Below are 19,549 nucleotides of genomic sequence, written 5' to 3' on the forward strand. Positions count from 1 at the left end.
GTGGCTCAGTTGGTTAAGCGACTGCCTTCGGCTCAGGTCATGATCCTGGAGTCCCGGGATCGAGTCCCGCATCGGGCTCCCTGCTCGGCAGGGAGTCTGCTTCTCCCTCTGACCCTCCTCCCCCTCATGCTCTCTGTCTCTCATTCTCTCTGTCTCAAATAAATAAATAAAATCTTTAAAAAAAAAAAAAAAAAGAAATAACTTTCCAAGCTAATCTACTTGAAAATAAGAGTGTAGGTAAATTTACCTCTTAACTTCAAGACAATGCAATGGCTGCCTGTGGGGTAGTACTTGAATGGAGCCATCTTTGCATTTAGAAGGGGAGCGACGTATACAATCACTCATTAGAGAGGGAGGGGTATGGTATATTGATTCAGAACTTGGGAGTCTTCTATCAGGCTTTCAGTGACAGCTCTGCTACTTCCTTGTTGCATGTCCTTGAGCAAGTTACTTAACCTGTGACTCAGTTTCCTCCATTTGTTGAGAAGGGGTTACTAAGGAAACTGGTACAGTGGGTTAATGTTAAGCATTATATCGATTAATACATGCAAAGAGTTTAGAACAGTACCAGGCCTACACTAGTAAAACATTTTTTTTTTATTATTGGCATTTTTGAGGTCAAATCCATGAAAATAAATTGTTCTCTTATAGGAAGGAATAAGAATCCCCAGGCATCTAAAATACAAATTTAAAGGTCTTTGGTTTGCATACTTTAATAGATGAATATTTAAATGCAGTCTTCTCTTTTTTGTAAATAATGTTCCTGCTTGGAGTAAAAAGAGAGATCTTGTTGAATATCCTAAGTAATTGAAACTTTTTGCTCTGACAGCCCTAAAATAGTTTTTTTAAGTTTTCTTCCCAAGGAAGAAAAGCTTTCAAGCTTCACTGGGAAATGCCGTATAAAATATATTGATAGTAAAATGTAATCTATTTATCACCCATACATAGCTATAAACCAGTAAATGTTTTTAACATTTATGAAATCTGTTATAGACCATTTTGTCTAATTTTCCATTAAATAACATGCAGTGCCTTGGGTATCATAATATTACTAGAAAACATGAGTGGTAAGGTTTTCTTTTTTTGCCTTCCAGACAGTTCTGGAGTTAATACACAAAATTTCATTTAGAAAGATCCTGAGTGGAGTATCTGAAAAGGTCATTGAAGAAACCAATTGGTTAAAATGCGTTTGGATGACCTGAACACATAGTTGTTGTGTCTCTAAATCCCAGACATACTTTATTAGGACAATCCAGCTGGTTTGCTATTTCTATCTCCTCATTATCAACACGTTATGGTATGGCCTCTTCCCTCTCTCTTCCAATGCCAAGAATTTGGCAGGGACACCATGCTAGCAAGTCAGAGACTGGGGGGTGGGGGTGGGGCAAAACAGTAGCTCCAGGCTGCTGTGAGGGTAGGGAAATACGTTGTCTAAACATTTTGCCACTGGATTAAGGTTGATAGTGGACATTTGTAGACTCTACTTGAAGAATTTGAAGACATAATAACATTTCATGGGTTTCTGGAAATAGTCTTAAAAAAAATTCTATTCGTGCTGGTCTATACTTCCCTATATATAGAATCTGTAAATCTTGAAGCTCCAAATTCTTTGCTTTCCTCTGTTTTCCCAGCCATTATCTCTCATAGAAGCTCAAGAAAGTGAGAAAAGAAAAGATTTGTCTTTAGGTCTCATTTCATAGGTTGCCTGATCAAAACCAACTCAATAACTGAATATCATGGCACATTGTATTATGCAAGTGACTCTACTAAATAGACTAAAGTAGAACCTCTTCTAATATATCATAGTATAAAGAAAACAGACATGTAAATCTATTTTTGGTTATGGTTCACAGTTTTGTTTAAAATTAGTAAAATGAAAAGCAATCACATTAAGAACTCCCTTGACAGTTTCATAGGATTTCAGATTTTGTGTTAGTAAAGCTCTTTGAAATTTATCTTAGGGCTTTCACAAAAATATGGATTATGAATTTTATAATGGTTATACACATGATCTTTTCTTGTGTGTATGTATGTAATTTTGTGCACTATACATTTTCTTTTTATTGATCTTCTTTTCTGTAAAGAACTTCAAATTGTCCTACTGACATTCATTGGGATGACTTCATGAAATATTTTCTTTACTTTGATAGAATGTTTTAAAAATCATCTCAAATTAAAATTATTTATTTACTTTTCAAAAGCCATGAATTATGCTATCAGAGCAACCTAAAGGTATTTTTCATGATATTCCACATTATTATAAAATATTAGATTTTAATAAATAAAGGGTCATCTTGCCTATATAAAGAGATACTTATGACAAAGTACGGAGGTTGTGATCTCTTTTGTCCACTTAGGAAGCAACTACAGAAGGAAATATTTCATTCACATGTATATTATTTATATATCTTAAAATTTCTTTACTCTGGTTCTTAGATATATCCCATACAATAACTCAGACACCCAAGTAATGGCAATTATAATGTTATCAATATCAGTAGAAACTCACTAATTTAGAAATTGATACCCAGGGTCTTTTTTTTTTTTTATAATGTTCTTTCCCTATTGGTAAAATGTATTACTTTGTGTTTCTTATTTAATCTTCTTATTTTATCTTTCTTAGCTTATTGTAAAGGGCAATAATGGATTTTCATGTTTTAAAAATATTTAAGTTAAATGATAATAGTAAGGTGGGAGTTTAGTCATCTGGAAAAGGGATAAAGTCATGAGTGAAAGAATATCTACCCTATAGCTTTTATTAAAGAGAAAAACGTGTAATTTTTTATTCACTAGTCAGAATTGTGCCATCAGTACAGAAGTGAGTAAAAGTCTCAGCTTCCTTCTAAAAATCTTGATTCCTTGAAGTTTTCATCACCCTAGGAAAAATGGAAGAGGACTGTGTATGAATTTGCATGCATCTTAATTTTATCGTTGTAGTAATGCTTACTGAATATGTCAGTAGGACGTTGAAATTTACTGTGGGTAGGAAAAAAAAAGAATGCAAATTAAAAGAGAAAGAGTTTATTCACAAATTAAAGAAATTGTTCCCTTGGGTGTCTCCTTAATTGATGAAGAGCAAATAAGTAGGGTACAGTTAACTAGACAAGCAGAGAAGGGCAGGCATATCTCTCAGGACTGAGGTTAGAACCTCAGGCTTTCTAAGTGTGAGGGATTTGTAAATTAAGCTACTCTGTTACTGTCAGAATTAATATGTGGATAGAAATCTATGTTTTCAAGGCTCTTACAGCATTTTTTTTGTATCCCTTCTTTATTTTTAAAAGTAGTTTTATGTTATTTTTGTACTATTAACATTCTACACTTTTGACATTTCTGCCCCCTCACTACCGACACCGAACAATAGAACTGCTTCAATTAAGAAACAGAACATCAGCCCCTGGCATCTTATTCTGTTGTTCCATCTTTTTTGCTAGGGAGAATTCATTTGTTTCTTAATTAAGAAAAACACCAATAGCATGAAAAATCTGCTTATGGTACCTGAATGGTAATTAGGCAAAAGGTAAAAAAGAAACATGCACATACATTCCAATAGCAGCCAAAATGAACTTGAGCTGATAAAAATGAACTAAACTACCCTTGCATAAATGGAGGCTGAGAGAAGTGTACAGTCATTATGGCTAAGACAATATGCAAACTATCTTCAAAGAAATCAAATTGCTAGAGTGTTTTCATTTGCATGTATTAACTATTAACATAATGAGGAGAAGTGACATTGGACCCGGATTGTGTGTCTGTTCGGATTGATAACTCTACTGCATCTGCAAACAGACGCCCAAAAATCGTGCTAGTAGTTAGATCAGAGTTGAACTCTGCAAAGTGGGCTAAAATGAAACCTAGAGCTTGACGAACCTGCTGAGTTCCTGAATGGTTGACATCTCTCATTCACATTCTGGGTCGTTTTCTCTTTCCCTTTCTGTCTGTCTATCTGTCTCTCTCCCACCCCTCCTCCCCTTTATTTATTTTTTAAGTCAATAATAATACTTCAGTGTGAATTCTTATTTGAAACATCTTGGTTTTCCCCAGCACAACTTTTCACGGTCTAACAACAGATGTTATAAAGGAGATCTTAAAGAACCATAGGATTAACTTAAGCTCTATGACAGGATTTGAAAATTTAGGTTTTTTATTTATTCCCAGCACATGTAAGTCTAAGAATAAAGGAAACTGACATATATTGAGCTCCTCTTACGTACCATGCTTTGTACAAAGTGTTTTTTCTTAGAAAAGTAGAAAGAGTCATTGAGAAAGATGAAGGACATGTGGCAATTGAGAGACTTCTCTAGCTTTTTGGGTAACCTGAAAGAGCAATCCTTGAACCTCTGGGTCTTAATTCATTCTCATCTGTGAAATGGGGTGATGTGACTACGCTGGTCGTTCCCAGTCTAAAAATCTTTGAGGCTAGTAGGTAATTACAGTGTCTTAAAAGCTCAAGAGAAATTGGAAAGTCATCACTCAGAAACCTGCCAGAACAACTAATATGTTCTATTTCCTGTGAGTCTTGGGATTTATCACATAGTGGGATGACATTTTCTAATCCATGCTGATGAGAAACTCTGACAACTATATAAATCTTTGAATAATTATAAGAAGACAAAGCCAAAATATATTTCTTGATTTGAGAATTCATATTATGATATTCCTCAAGTCAGAATATAGCTTGCTTTGGGCGCCTGGGTGGCTCAGTCGTTAAGCGTCTGCCTTCGGCTCAGGTCATGATCCGGGGGTCCTGGGATCGAGTCCCACATCGGGCTCCCTGCTCTGCGGGAAGCCTGCTTCTCCCTCTCCCACTCCCCCTGCTTGTGTTCCTGCTCTCGCTATGTCTCTCTCTGTCAAAAAAATAAAATAAAATCTTAAAAAAAAAAAAAAAGAATATAGCTTGCTTTAAAATCCATAAATCCATTTAATGTTGTAATTTTTCTTTTTCTGAAAAACTTACTGTTGGGTCTTACAAATGATGGAGGCTGCTAATTAAGAAATTCTGTATCATTTCTTTTCTGCAGTTTTGTTTATTCTATAAACAAATATGTATTGTGATCTTTCTCTGAGTCTTGTTGGCACTGTTTTATGTATGGAGGTCAGTCGTGCCCTAGGAAGGTAAGTTCTCTGCTCTCTTCGAGTTTATATTCTAAAAGTGGGCAACAGGCAATAAAAACAGTAATTCAGTCAGTGCACAAGGTAATTTCAGATTGGGATAAATGCATGAGGAAAACCAAATAGGATAATGTGGCCAAGAGTGACTGTTGGGATCCTTAAATGATGTTAGTCAAAAATTTCTTAAGCTTGGTGCAATTGATGAGGAGCAAGAAAATTAATATTTCCTTGTAAATTGTTGGGAACCACTCTCAAGGGTGAGGGGACAAATGTTTCCCAGAGACTGTGATCCACCTCTGGCCCCAACAGCCCAACTGAAAGTCGTTACCTTTTTGAATAGTGTGGAGGCCAGAAAAACATGTTGGAGACCATTAGATTTTATTGAACAAAGTTTTGAGGAGAAATGAGTCAGAAATGGAGAGTTAGGTTCTAGGGATAATGGAGTTAATAAGGCAGACATAGAACACACCCTCATGAGGCTTTTACTCTAGGGGAGATACAATGCCTTAGGAGTTTTCAGACATGCTTGTTTGAATTGTATTTACATGAATATTTTCAACAAATGTGGAATAATTAGTCACATTAATAATTACATTATTCTGTCAATATTATGGGAAGTAGTTTCTATTATAATATATTGTATGAATATATGTAACATTAACACAGTTAATATGTCCTCATTTTATATATATATGTGTGTGTGTGTGTGTGTGTATGTATATATATGTATATATATATTTTTTCTCTGAATGGATATTGATTGGTGACTGATTAGATTAAGTGGCAATCCTTGGAAATTTTGTTATTGACCATTATCACTACTGTTAGAGTACCAGCTGTGAATTTTTTAGGTTTGAAGTCATGTTTGAAGTCAAGTTTTAATTCCAATTTAATTCTCTTTTGCGTAACATGCATCACTGCTTAATACAAGTGGACGTGTGTGACCACAGAACCCTGTAGAGCTCCTTAGGAGCTCCTTGGGACCGTGAGGCATTGGAAACATTTTGAAGCATTACACTTTTGTTCTCCAGGCGAAAGATTCACTAGGCGTTTGGGGGAAGAATTTCTTTACTGGTTGTTCAACTGGAGATGGCTTAATGAAATGGCTTAGGCATTTGCCAGTGTCAGTAAATGTACTCCTCTCCTCGGGGAGAACATGGGGGAAAACACCCAAACTATGGATGCATAAAGAGCTTTATGCTTTGGAAGATTTCAAATAAATGTCTTCTCGGGTAGGAATAGATGAGTTGACAGTACTCTTTGAAGACATCTTCACACTTAATGATACCTTCCTTATTGTCTGTTTTCATGAATATGCATGTTATAAAGAAATCTGTTTCATATTTAAGTGATAAGTTAACCTTTCTGCCACATATATTTATTATAATGTCAAAATCTCCTTTGAGAAAGTCAGGTTGATGATCTATGTTGAATCATTCATTCACATTCAACCTAAAGGAGTTAAGAGGTGGGAGCAGGTATTGTCATATTCTCTTAGAAACTATCTAAGAATTAGGAAGCACAGTTGCTCCAGGAAAACTCTGGAAGAACCTGTGTCTAGAAAGAAGCACAAGCTGAGTACAGATGGATAATTTGAAAAAAGGAAAAGACACAAAGCTGAATTCAAGAAAAATGTTTGAGACATTTAGATACTAATAATGGAGCATTAATATTTTCATCTGGACTAGCCTGTCTACTTAACGAAAATAAAATGAATAAGAGAGCCACAGGGAAAAAGGCTGGAAAACTCCTTACAGAGGAATATAAGTTCTTCTATTTTATCTTTTATTTAGGTCAAACTCACAACAAAAATCCCTTAAACAATCCCTCCCACCCCCCAGCAAAGAACTTGCTTTCTCTTTATCAGTTGCACTTGTGTTGATTCTATTTGAAAGAGAAACAACTAATTCAGACTCATTGTTACAAACTATTATTTATTTTTCTGGACATGAAAACTGTAAATGTGGAGTAATATATCTCTGGGTTTCTTATAATCTCTACCAGTGCCTCTCATGCCTAAACTGCTGGGTCTGGTACATGAACCAATAAAAATATATCACTGATTTTTCTGGAGACAGACTCAAGTGCTGAAGGTGGAGAGGGACTGACTTAATACATGCCCCAAATTTTTGAATTCTTTTTGTTTAAATGGGTTTCACTATGTCTCTTAATGGAAGCTTCAACTTTCAAAACTATGCAGGCTTGAATGATGTTCTAAAACTGTTAGTGACATTTAATAACATCCTGAATTTTGGCTAAAAAAAGTCAACTATAGAACAAGAAGAGGGAACCATATATGCCACCAAAATTAAAACTTCAGAGGTATTTCAGTTAATTGTCGGTCTTTACTGGGAGTCTGGAATGATTGTGCAGTGTTCAATATTTAACAAGGAGTCCTGCTCTGCTTTATACTAGTCAGTCAAGTTCAGGGTATTATATTGAATGTCCATGCCGTTCTTAAAACTCAGCTATGTCTGGAGGATGTTAACAGCCAGGCAATAGCTGAAGGAATTGGAGATATTTAACAGGAAAAGAAAAATATAGGTTTCATTTGAGAGTTATGTTCAGATAATTGAGGAACTCACATAGAAAAGGAATTAGCTTTCTTTGTAGCTCAGAAGAAATCACTTCCAAGGGCATTCTGGGTCTGCTTTCCACATATGGGCTGATTTGGGTTCTGCATCAGCAGAACAGTTAGAACTATTCAAAATGGAATGGCCTTCATTGAAGGGTAGAGAGCGTCTCTGGAAGAAAGCAAGTAAAGGTTTGCCTGGATAATCGCTTGCTACATTTATTATTTAATGGATATTTGGAAGGTAGTGGGTGATGGGGATTGAGGAGTTAAGGGGCAAGACAACAGTAGATTCTTGGGTGATTTCATGTTCTAAATGGGCCTTAGAGTGTTTTGAGTCTCTCAGGTCAATTCTAAAAGCATTTCATTGGTATCTATGGATGAAAGTCCTCATTATCATTGTTATATTATCAGTAACAGTCAACTTTTATGGAATCTAGACAAGCTCAAGGTGTCAGGACCCTGGCTAGCTGAGGCCCTTTTTATGGCTTTGGGAGGGGCTCAAGCAGTGTGTTCAGGTAATCTGTTTTTATAAAAATTTAAAAATCAAGCTATTTTAACTATAACTGATTAAGACTGCTAAATCATTTCTCTTTAACTTTCCTTCTGTCATACTTCAAAACAGTTGCAGTCATAATTGGGATCATTGTAAGGGGAAGTTGAGCTGGAAAGATAATGGTCATATTTTTAATATTTGCAATTTACTAAGATTTCTCTTTCTAAATAAATATTTGCTTTCATACATACATTTTATTTGCAATTTTGTGTCCTTTCACGGAGAGGCCACCCCCCCCCCAACTGTATAAGCTTCAGATCTTCCAGTTCCTGGATCTGTTTCTCTTTGCCCCTTTTATATGTGGTATAATTCTAAGTGCCACAAGTAGAAAGGTGCATAAGCCATTGTCCTTCATACCAAGTTATGCACAAGTTATGTAGTGGAGGAATTTGATGATTTTATTATGGGTTCAACTATCTATTTGAAGAAATAGTTAATGCTGATATAGAATATGTATTAGTATTCAATCTAAGTATGATTATTCTTTTTTTTTTGAGAGAGAGAGAGACAGAGAGACAGAGAGAGGCGGGGAGGGGCAGAGGAAGAGGGAGAGTCTCAAGCAGACTTGGCTCTGAGCACGGAGCCCGATGTGGGGCTCGATCTCATTACCCCGAGATCACGACCTGGACTGAAATGCAGAGTGGGACACTGAACTGACTGCGCCACACAGACGCCCCTGATTATTCTTTTAACATTAAAATTTCAATTTACTGATCGTGAATCAAAAGCCTGTATTGAACATAGAACTTGTAGTCATTGATGTCCATAAAAACCTATTTTCTCAAAGCTTGTGAGATTTAGCTTAGGGTTGGCATAGTCTTACACACTTAACACATTACTTTTTTTTATAGAAAGTTAATAAGATACATCCATAAACCTTACTGGAAAAAAGAAGCGTATTTATTATGAGATGTGTGAAGGTCTCAGCTCAGAACCCTGTCTCTCCTGTCTCCAAGAGGTTATATTTCGAAAGGATGAGTAATGTTGTAACATTTAGTAGTAGGCTGTAGGTATGGGGAAGAGGAATGCTGTACCCAACCAGCAGTGACAGGACCCCAAAGGTGGCCTGTGACCTACTTTTACTTCTTTCGTGGCATGGCATCTGTCAGAGTGCTTTGCCCTGTTGCATAGTTAGTCTGAGCAATTTCCATTCCATTGTGTTCTCTGTTACAGTTTATGCTTTATCCCCCTTCCGGCTTATTCAAGTGCTTAAATTTAAAATTAGTAGCTTGTCTTTATCATTCACGTTTGGATTGGGAAAACATACTACAGCCGTTGGACATGTTTACCATATTAAAAATAATAACGAAGAAAACAAAAATGATAGAGAAAAATAACACACTAAGGGTTATGTTTAAGTCACAGGAGATCCTGATAAATTGTCTCAATTCAGATTCTTAAACTACATTTCTCAAATGCCCTTACCCCAATCTTTAGAACACTGAGAAGTCTGTGTGTGTGTGTGTGTGTGTGTGTAATATTTGAAGTATTGGGACAGGATCAATTGATGGATGTAAATTCTACTCAGTAGTCTTTCTTTCCTTATAAATTTTGTTAGGTTTTTGAGACTCTCACAGGCCTCATCATAGTCTGCGTGGATAGATGAATAATCATATAGTAAGGACCAAGAAAACAGTAACAACAAAGCATAGTATTTTATATATATATGTACATATATATGTGTATATATATATGTATGTATATACGTATATATATATATATACAAACACACATACGTATGTATACACATATATAATGCTGAATAATCCATGCTTTACATGTTTATATTTTCTTTTTTAATGAAGGCATTTGTATAAGAAACCAGGAATTTAATTTAATTTACCATCTTATGATTTGAATTGCTTTTCCAGGAGTGAAGGGTTCTCTGTTATCTCTGGAGTGTCTGATTAAATGACACACATCAGATTTTCGTCATGGCTATAGCTGTGACCAAAATGCCGATGTGTTTCCTTATGGCTTTTTCTATATAAGCAAAGTGAAAGGAAAAATTTAGACTATTGTTTGTATTATTCAGTTTTCCAAGTTATTTCTTGTTTTTATAGAAGAAATGTTTCTTATTCCAGTTAAAACAAACAAAAAACGATATTAATGGTTAATGTGTGCAGTGATCATGTGAAACTCGGGGACTGGAATTTACCATTGATGTTTTTGGCTAACTCCTGTTTGCTTCTTTTCGAGGGTCAGGTGATGGGGCCTGTACAACAGTAAACCAGTAAAGGTCCTGGTAGATGTGCCATATAGTAATAATCCATTTAAGAATAGGCAATCAGAGTCCCCTTTGTAATTATGTAAAAAGATGACTGGGATTTGGAATTTCATTTATAAGTTTGAAATCTGGAGTTGGTTGATTTTATTTGCAAACAATTATGAGGTTGAACAGCACACATTCTACTTGATCCTGTGTAGTGAATTCTCATATGATCAGCATAGATAATGGAATATTTCCTTTCCTACTTAAAAAGCATTTTCAAAAGGTTTGTAAATATTTGTTTCTCAGGGATCCATTTATCTTCTTCCTCTGTTCCAAAAGAACTATTGTAGGGTTACAGAAAAAGATGATAAATGAGCCCAAGGAGTCTGGGTTTAAACTGTCCTACTATAAGGTTGTACTATTATTTAGTAGACATGTAAAATCTTTGAGCACATTAATATTAACTGATTAGGTACTGGAATTTTTTTTAATGCCAGAATTTTGAAATGAGGATAAGTCAGTCATGGAGCTATTCTGGCTTTTATTTACCTGTAGTTAGATCCATATGAAAATTCAATATAACCAGACAGAAAAATAGCTGGAAGACATTCCTTTTCAAAGGAATGGCCTGGACTTCAGCTGCTCAATTCCCATTCAGTTCTGAAGGCCTGAGTAATATGGTCTGTCATTGTATACAAACCTTGTAACAAAGAATGTGACAACAAAACCTATCTGCTCTTAGTTATCCTAGTACACAATACTAGGTAAGACCTGGAATGAACCATTGGCTATTTTGACTAATTTAACTTAACTGATGGTTATCCAGAAATTCTGTTTTATTACAACCTTTACTGAAATTCTCAGTGAAGAGTTTATGCCCCGTGTAAGGTGAACATAATGAAACTTAGGTAATTTAAGACCTTCTGCATTATCATTCTAAATGATGAAGCTCATTACATATATTGCATAACTCCAGAGATGGAGATATAGAAGATGTAGAAGTCTGTATTTGGTGTGTACTGATCCCAGTGTTTTATAAAAACAATATAAACAAAAAATACCTATCACAATACATTGGTTTTTCCATTTTCTATATTTTCATGTTTATATATATACAGTCATAATATAGATATAATTTTATTGTGCTTAGAAGAAGTATTTTCCATATTTTTACATGGTCTTACTGATTTTCATTTTGCGTTTCTGCTCTGTTGTCTCTCAGCCGATTTACTACAATTAGTCTAAATATTCTGTTTTAAGGTATTTCGCTAGTATCCAATTTTTATAACTGTTACTGCAATGACTAAATTAATGCATATAGTCATTTGCTTCTAGGTTTTTCTCAAAGAATAGATTTCAATTAGTAAGATTATTGGATTAAAGGATGTATACATTTTAGCAGGTTAGGGTGCAGAAGGAAAGGATAAAGAAAACAATTATAGCTTTGGCACTAGACTTTTAGAGTTTCTACATTTTTGGAAATTCTATAATTCATTGATTTTGGAATATCAGTGTTAAGTTTTTGGGCAGGGATCAAGCAATCCAACAATTTGGTATCATCGAACAATAATTACAAAAGCTGAAGGCAGGCAGCCCATCTGGGAGTCTGTTAAAGCAATTCGGGTGGGTAATAGTGATTTCCTCGGTTGGGGGTGTGTGTTGAAAATGAAAAGAAACATGACAATCTACTCCTCATTGACCATTTATTCTGAATGCTGTAGCACAAAAAGGAGACAGAAAGTTCCACTCAAAAGTTTATGAAATACTTGAGTAATAAAAATATTCAGAGAAGAAGAATCAGATAAATAGAGTTGGGTAGATTTAGATAGGAAGGCTTTGTATTGCCTGAACCTTGAGCTGAAAGCTAAAGAAAATGGAAGGTTTTTGGTAGCAAGAGGAAAGGATGGCTTTCTCAAGGTAGGGGGGGAACAAAGAAAAAGTAAACAAATTCTAATTTCTTTTGGGCACTGAACAAATGAATGGGTTTTTACCATAATAGATATTTTAGCATATTATCATAGTGTTTATTTGTTGACTTTTGGAGGATATGAAATTGAGTTATATTTTCCCTGGTATAAGAATCACTATATTCTATTTTATTTCAAAGTCATAAAATGTACATTGAATTGAACTGGAATATTTAGGTACAAATTCAGTTTTGTATTTAAAGATCCTGACTCAGACTCCTTTCATCAGAATCTGGGTTACCCTGAAATTGGGTTCACTGTCTTTATATATGTAATGATTAAATGTGGCTCACAATAATATTGGTGATTGAAAGTGTAAATAAGTGAAATCTGGACTATTTACTGGGATAGAAATATTTCTTTATTTTCCAAACCAAATATTTGTCTCCTTTAAAATTTATTTTCAAAATTCTCGGTGTGAAAAGATAGGTGACCATTTTTCCCTTTGGATAATATGGTTCAATTTTATATAAAAGCAAAACTCATAGTATTTAATTAATGGAGAAATTGTTTAGCCAAAATGATCACCATTTCCCTAGAATCCAGCAGCTTCAGCATTCCCTTGAAAACTTGTTAGAAATGCAAACTCCTGAATTCTACTCCAGGTTTACTGGTCCATAACCTTGAGGGAGGGGCCCAGGAATTTGGGTTTTAACAAGCGCTTTGGGTGGTTCTTATGTGTGCTTAAGTGAAGAAGTCCGCTAGATTAGTTTTTTTTTTTTAATCTAGACTAATTATGGCCAACTGATGCCTAATCTTTTAAACTTTATGCATCTCAAGTTTGGGACCAAGTCTTGGGTGCATGATGGAAAGTGTTGTGCTGATTTTGTACATTGCTGGATGTTTTAAATGTTGTTTCATAAGATGACATTTTAATTTTGTGTCCATACTGGAAGCTTAGTTTTTAACATGCCTAACTAAAATATGCTTGCTTCTTTTATTGCTTTAAATTGTGTATTTTAATTTAATTTCATAGTTTGAATTCATGTGCTTTAAAATGTATATTTTCTACATCTCAATTATAATTTATATAATTACTAGGACATAGTTTTTTTTAAACCCCCTTCAGTGAATTCTGTTAAAGATAATTAGTAGGATTTATGATATTGGCAATACATGAGCCCACATCATTTCAACACTAAGGAAGAACATGACTTTAATTTGTAAACAAGTCCAGGCATTACTCCTTTTTTTTTTTTTTTTTTTTTTTTTGCTTTTTGTCTTCCAGTTCTTTTGAAGTGACTTTAAAAAACATCCAAAGTTCCCATTTCACTGTCTTTCTTTTCTCTTTCTGTTCCCTTTCATTTTCTGGATATATTAGTGTGCTTGAGCAGATGAGAATAAGAGTCAGGATTTGCTTTTTAGTTACCTTTTCTTAGACTGTCTCCAGAAATGTTGGTATAAAAACACAGCCCAAATTGTGCTTAAGATTTAGTCCTGCACTGTTACAGAATGCTTTTTTGCTTATTGAAAAAAAAATCTTTGGATGTTAATATTTAGACCTTATTTATCTGTCTGCCTGCTTACAGACCCATCTACTACCTACCTACTTGCCTACCTTATTTATCTCTACCAGTCAGTTATAGTTAGGGCAACTCATACAGATTATTTTGCTCTGGACAAAATCATTCGTGTATCATAATGTAAAAATAAGCCGTATGTACTGCATACAGTTTGAGCTAAATATACAGTTTGGGAACATAATTTACTTACCTGGGGATATAAAGTAGGCATTCATTGGGTTCATGGTTTGAATCATGTTACTAGCTAAGCCAACATGTACGTCTTCAAACATGATTAATAATCTTTTACCTTCCTAACTCTGGCCTTTCTCAAGCTGTGTTTTTGGACTATCAAAATTCTTCTTTTCTAATTCTTCTGAAGGGACTCCTCTCTGTACTGTCATAATGCACAGTGTGCGTGCCTCCCTTACAGAAATCCATCTGGACTCTGTTCAAGTGGTACTCTAGTAGAGAGGTCTTCCCTGACCACTCCATAGAGGGTATGTCTCCTTCCTTTGTCAGTGGTTGTCACCCTACTCTGCTTTATTTTTCTTCAAAGCATTTATCATCACCTGAAATAAGTACTCCATGCAGGTAAGAACTTTTGTTTGTTGAGTTGTTTTAAACAATCTATGCCCAGAATCCTGCACAGATTCCTGACACCAGAAATTTTCTAGGATTAAATTTTCTTTCTTCCTCTTCTGGAGTGTAAGTCCCGTTAGAGCTTGAATTCTGTCGATTTTATTACGTCTCCCGTGCTGAGTACAGTGCTAAGCAATAGTTACCAGTCAAAGTAATTGGTGGATGGATACATATATAAGTGGATAGAAGTAGAACCATATTTTAATGGGCTAATGCATTTGTGTTCCTCATTTGCATCTTATGAGTCTTCATATTGAAGTCTTACATTAAGAATTCCTATGTTAGCTGTCTTCATATTGCCCTTTAGGTGTTTATTTAAAATTTTCAAAAAGAATTGGAGTTTTGGGCGCCTGGGTGGCTCAGTTGGTTAAACGACTGCCTTTGGCTCAGGTCATGATCCTGGAGTGCCGGCATGGAGTCTTGCATCGGGCTCCTTGCTCGGCAGGGAGTCTGCTTCTTCCTCTGATCCTGCCCCCTCTTGTGCTCTCCCTTTCTCTCTCTCAAATAAATAAAAAAATAAACAAAAAAAATCTTAAAAAAAAAGAATTGGAGTTTTTACCAAGCACTAAATTTTAAAAATTGTTCATTTTCAGTTTCTAGTATGAATTTCATTTGAATTTTTCATGTATTTTTAAAGCATCAATAAACTGTGACTTAATTATACAGGTATCCTACAGATTTGGTTTGTGACAGTAGTTTAATGAGTATAATCACCCACTTCCTGGACCATTGTTGTCCAGATGTAGCTGTACTTTAAGCCAACAAATCTAAAAAAGCAAACCTCAGTGGAGGGCCCTCATGATAGGCTGGTTCAAGATGTGGCAAACCACTTACGATGCTAACTTTTTTACGTGAAGAAATATGATTAAGATACGTTAAATGGAAATCTATACAAAACCAGTGAAATTGTTAAAATATTCAAATATGCCATACTGTAACAAGAAAACACTGCAATGCACTGAAATCAGCAGTAAAACAGCTGTGTTTTAAAGGACAGTACTTTGAATGTCACTTGACAATTTGCTTTCAATTAGAAGTAATTTACAGGAAGATGCCCACAAGCTAATCTTTACAGGATAATTAAGTTCCATTTTCTTTACTTTTAATTAAAAAGCAGAAAAGATTTAGCTGATCCATAAAAAATGTTCTGTTTAAACATTCATCAGACTTCACACTCTTTTTTTGTTATTTGTTGTAGCAGATGTTATCAAAAGTGCAGTCTGCTCTGTTTTAAACCCTGAGCATTTGGAAAGTGAAACATGAGTTGCAGTAGGCATGTACTGGTGAGGTATGATCATTTAACATCTGTATGTTCAAAGAGGATATAACAGATACTGCTGTTCCATTCCTTAATTATGTTCTGTCTGATGCTTTTAATTGTACTACAAAACCACATACATTAAAATGAGAAGCAATACAACTATCAATTTTGAACATTTATACATAGTAGGCTGATACCTAAAAAACCCCCTTTACTTCAGATGTCTTAAAGTATCTCTCGATTCAGAGGTAACACGTTTTTTATTGTAATTTTAATAATATAAAATGTGACACTGAGTATTTTAACATAAGAATTTACTCACTGAAAGATTTAATTCTAAAGCCATTTAAAACTTTACTCTCTGGTTTTTAGTGTGGTTTTTAGCATCACTGCTGTTTTTATTTGGCAAAATAAAATATATTGCCAAAGACATTTGGAGCTTTGATTTTATAACTTACTATTGGACGGTACTAATTTTTTAAGCTGATGAGAGCTGAATAGATCGTGATTTGTCATGTTATTCTCACCTCAGACTATGCTAAGGAATTGCACCACAATTTCTTCAGGCAAGAATTATTTAGTCCAGTATTATGGTATTTTTTAAAACTTTTTTTGGCTAATTAATCTGTTCATGTTGATAGTATCTTTATTTTTTAGAATCTAAAAGATTTCCATAATTTGAAAAAAAAAAGTTGAGTCACTATAGAGCCGTATACATAAAATTTTTATAGCAGTAATTCCATTCAGTATGCCTTTTGTCAGATGAGCTTGATTTTCAATCTTCTGACCAGTGAGTACCTAAAATTCAAAGATCCTGTTGGAGTTACCTATTTTTACTTACTTTTATTTTCTTATTTTATTTCCCTCTGTTTGAAGGAAAACTACAAATGACAAGACAGGTTGCTCACAAGCCCATTCATTTATTTGCTTTTGCCATTTAGATTTGTATATATGTAGGGAATGTGCCCGAAGGCACTTTGACCAATATAGTTTAGGAGACTGCAAAATAAAGAAATGCAATTTATTTCAGCATATATTATAAATTTCAGGTAGGAGCTTAATTATAATAATCAGAATGCATTCATTTAAATGGAGTATGTGTTTGAACATGTAAATGTCATCAGGTTTTGTAATGAACTGGTGAAAATGTGTGCTTCTCTTACTGAAAGGATAACACTGGAAAAAGATTAAGCATGCCCTGTCTTCCTTCTTCCCTCTTTTCTCTTTGGTAATCAACACCTGGTTTGATTACATCTTTTTGAACTCTGAAAGCCATACTATAACCTCTTTACATAGAAGTTTTTATGAAAGGGAATTGTGGCAAGCAGTAGTTGAACTTTCCACTTTCAGGAGAATTCCACCTTTTTTGTCATCCTGTAATTCAGACATCCTTAGTTTTGTCATTGTTCAGGAGAGTGCAGTGATTTCCCTTTGGTGCTTGGTTTTCAAGTTTATGGCTGCTTTTAGAAGGATGGGACTGATTCTTATGTTTTGTGGTGCTTGGAGGAGTTATCAACTGACCTTAGGTACGTGTACCTTGTCCATTGCACCTAATGCATGGCTAGTACATGATTGGTTCTCATTAAATATTTATTAAATGGCTGATAGACAATAAAATTCAGACACAGCTCCATTTGATGCAGTGCACACATTTTGTGAATTCTCTTTCCCCTCCCAACCTCCCTCCTTCTCTTTCTTTCTCTCTCCCCTTCCTCCCTCCCTCCCTCCCTCCCTCCCTCCCTTCCTTCCTTCCTTCCTTCCTTCCTTCCTTCCTTCCTTCCTTCCTTCCTTCTCTCTAGGCCATAAGGAACCTCTCCTCCAGCAAGGCAGTATTGTCTTCCTATACCCCATCCCACAACAGCCATTCACTTCCAGTCCCTGCTCCTTACCGTTGCTCAGGTAATGCCCTGCCTCTCCCCCCTTAGTCATCTAAATCTTCCACACTGAAAATGTCCAGTGGAAGTCTCACATGTTCCAAGAAGCTTCCCAGTATTCTTATCCACAGTCATTACTCTGTTCTATATTTCTCTTGCAAAAATAGTGTCAGGCATTTTGACACTTGTTTTCTATATTTTTTTTCTACATATAGGATACCTTTGTCTCCCTGTGAAGAACTTAAGTGTTTTAAGAACAGAAAAAAAAAAGAGTTCCTGTGCCCTTTTTGCTTTTTTTGTAAACCCCAAATCTCATAGCAGTATGGTCAGCAGGTGGTAGGCATTTATTTCGTGTCTTGTTCGACTTTGAAAAACAAACTATTAGAAATTCATACGTAGCTGCGTACGTGTATTGGGGAAAGTATTGAATAATATTTTCTCATACATTTAGAATAAGCTTTTCCTTTGCCCCAAAGACTCGGGGGTTTTGTTTCATGTTTGTTTCTAGAATGATTTTCTGCCACTTGGGAAAAAAAATATTCTTTTAGAAAATAATTACCATTAGCTTGAAGAAAGAGATAAATAATCAGTTTTTAAGGACTATCATTTTAGTTCTCAATAACTCGTTTTGGAGCGAAGGTGTTAGTGGAAGGAAGGACGCGTAAGTCATCTGTCTCTTTACCCCTAGAGGGGCAGTGCCACTGTGCCTCTCTGCCTGTTACTGGGTTCATCAGAGTCTTTGCATATTTGTAATTACCCTTCCATAAATAGTTTGCAACTTGACCACAGCATTTTGCCGCTCCGTTAGAATGAGGCCCAAGGTCCAAGTTAAAAGCAAAATCCTCAATGAATTTAACAAAATTAAGCCAAGAGCTGTGGGTTATAAGAGCAGAGCTAATGGATTCAGCTGTTCTTTACTTTCATTTTAACCAACACATTTTGCATTCATGTTCCAGATGTGAGCCTCATTTGATTAAAATGGAGTGAAACTAATTTTGTGAAAGTTTTATATCACCCCTGGAGATAACTGGAGATAACCTAGTGTGTCACAAAACTAGAGCCGGCAAATCAGCATTTGCGGGGTCGGTTTCAGTAACTGCATTGCAGAAGTATTGCGAGACTACTTTTTAAGGCATATTGGTAAACCTTTGCTGGGGTTGTTCATGTGACTCAGCTGTGACCAGAGCTGGATTATGAGGGGGGGTCCTGGAATTCAGAGGCGGCCAATCCCAGAGCCGGAGACAGTATATGGCGATGCTACTTTAAGCGTGGTTGGTTCAAGGACCAAAGCCATCAGCAACACCTGGAAGCCGGTCAGCAAAACAAATCCGTGGGCTCCACCCCAGACCTACTAACCCAGACGCTCTGGCTGGAGCTCAGCAATCTATGGAGTTAACACGCTCTCCAGGTAAACCTTATATATGCTAAAGTCTAAGAGCTGCTGTGTGTGGAACCCTGGAGTTCAGCTTGAATCATTATCAGACAAATCAATCTCTGTATTTCAATTGAACAAGCTGTATCTAATGATTTCTGATCTCTCACCCGTTGTCATAAAATGCAGACAAATTGAATCCAGTTTTTTAAAGATATTGGTTATTTCACAATTTTCATCTGTATTTGAAGTGTATCCTGAACGGATTCATCTGAACTGATTAAAATGCAAACAAAAGAGCCAGATCACTCTGATAAGCAATGGAAATTCCACAGTCTTTTCTCAGAGCACATGTGTGCTTTATTCAGCTTTGTGTCCTTCCCACCTAGCAGAGAACAAAAGCAACTGTAGTGCAACCTTGTTCTGGCCCTGTCTTGGCATTTAGGTTTGTTTCATTTTGGCACATGGCTGTGTTCTTTCAT

At 35.5% G+C, this 19,549-nt stretch overlaps 1 protein-coding gene across 5 annotated transcripts in view; it reads left to right on the forward strand.

Annotated features, from left to right (window-relative positions):
* ZFPM2 (zinc finger protein, FOG family member 2) overlaps positions 1 to 19,549 on the forward strand; it is a 421,250-nt gene that overhangs the window by 18,978 nt on the left and 382,723 nt on the right. The window contains exon 1 of one of the 5 annotated variants that reach the window (XM_081816394.1): positions 13,430 to 19,103. The exons of the other annotated variants lie outside the window; for them this stretch is intronic. Within the exon in view, the coding sequence (XP_081672520.1) occupies positions 19,082 to 19,103 (22 nt within the window). The 5' untranslated portion in view covers positions 13,430 to 19,081. Of the gene's footprint in view, positions 1 to 13,429; positions 19,104 to 19,549 lie in introns of those variants that run through there. 5 annotated transcript variants of the gene reach the window in all.

Source organism: Leptonychotes weddellii, chromosome 4 (genome assembly GCF_054177405.1).
Source record: "Leptonychotes weddellii isolate Sample4059 chromosome 4, ASM5417740v2, whole genome shotgun sequence".
NCBI classification, from domain to species: domain Eukaryota; kingdom Metazoa; phylum Chordata; class Mammalia; order Carnivora; family Phocidae; genus Leptonychotes; species Leptonychotes weddellii.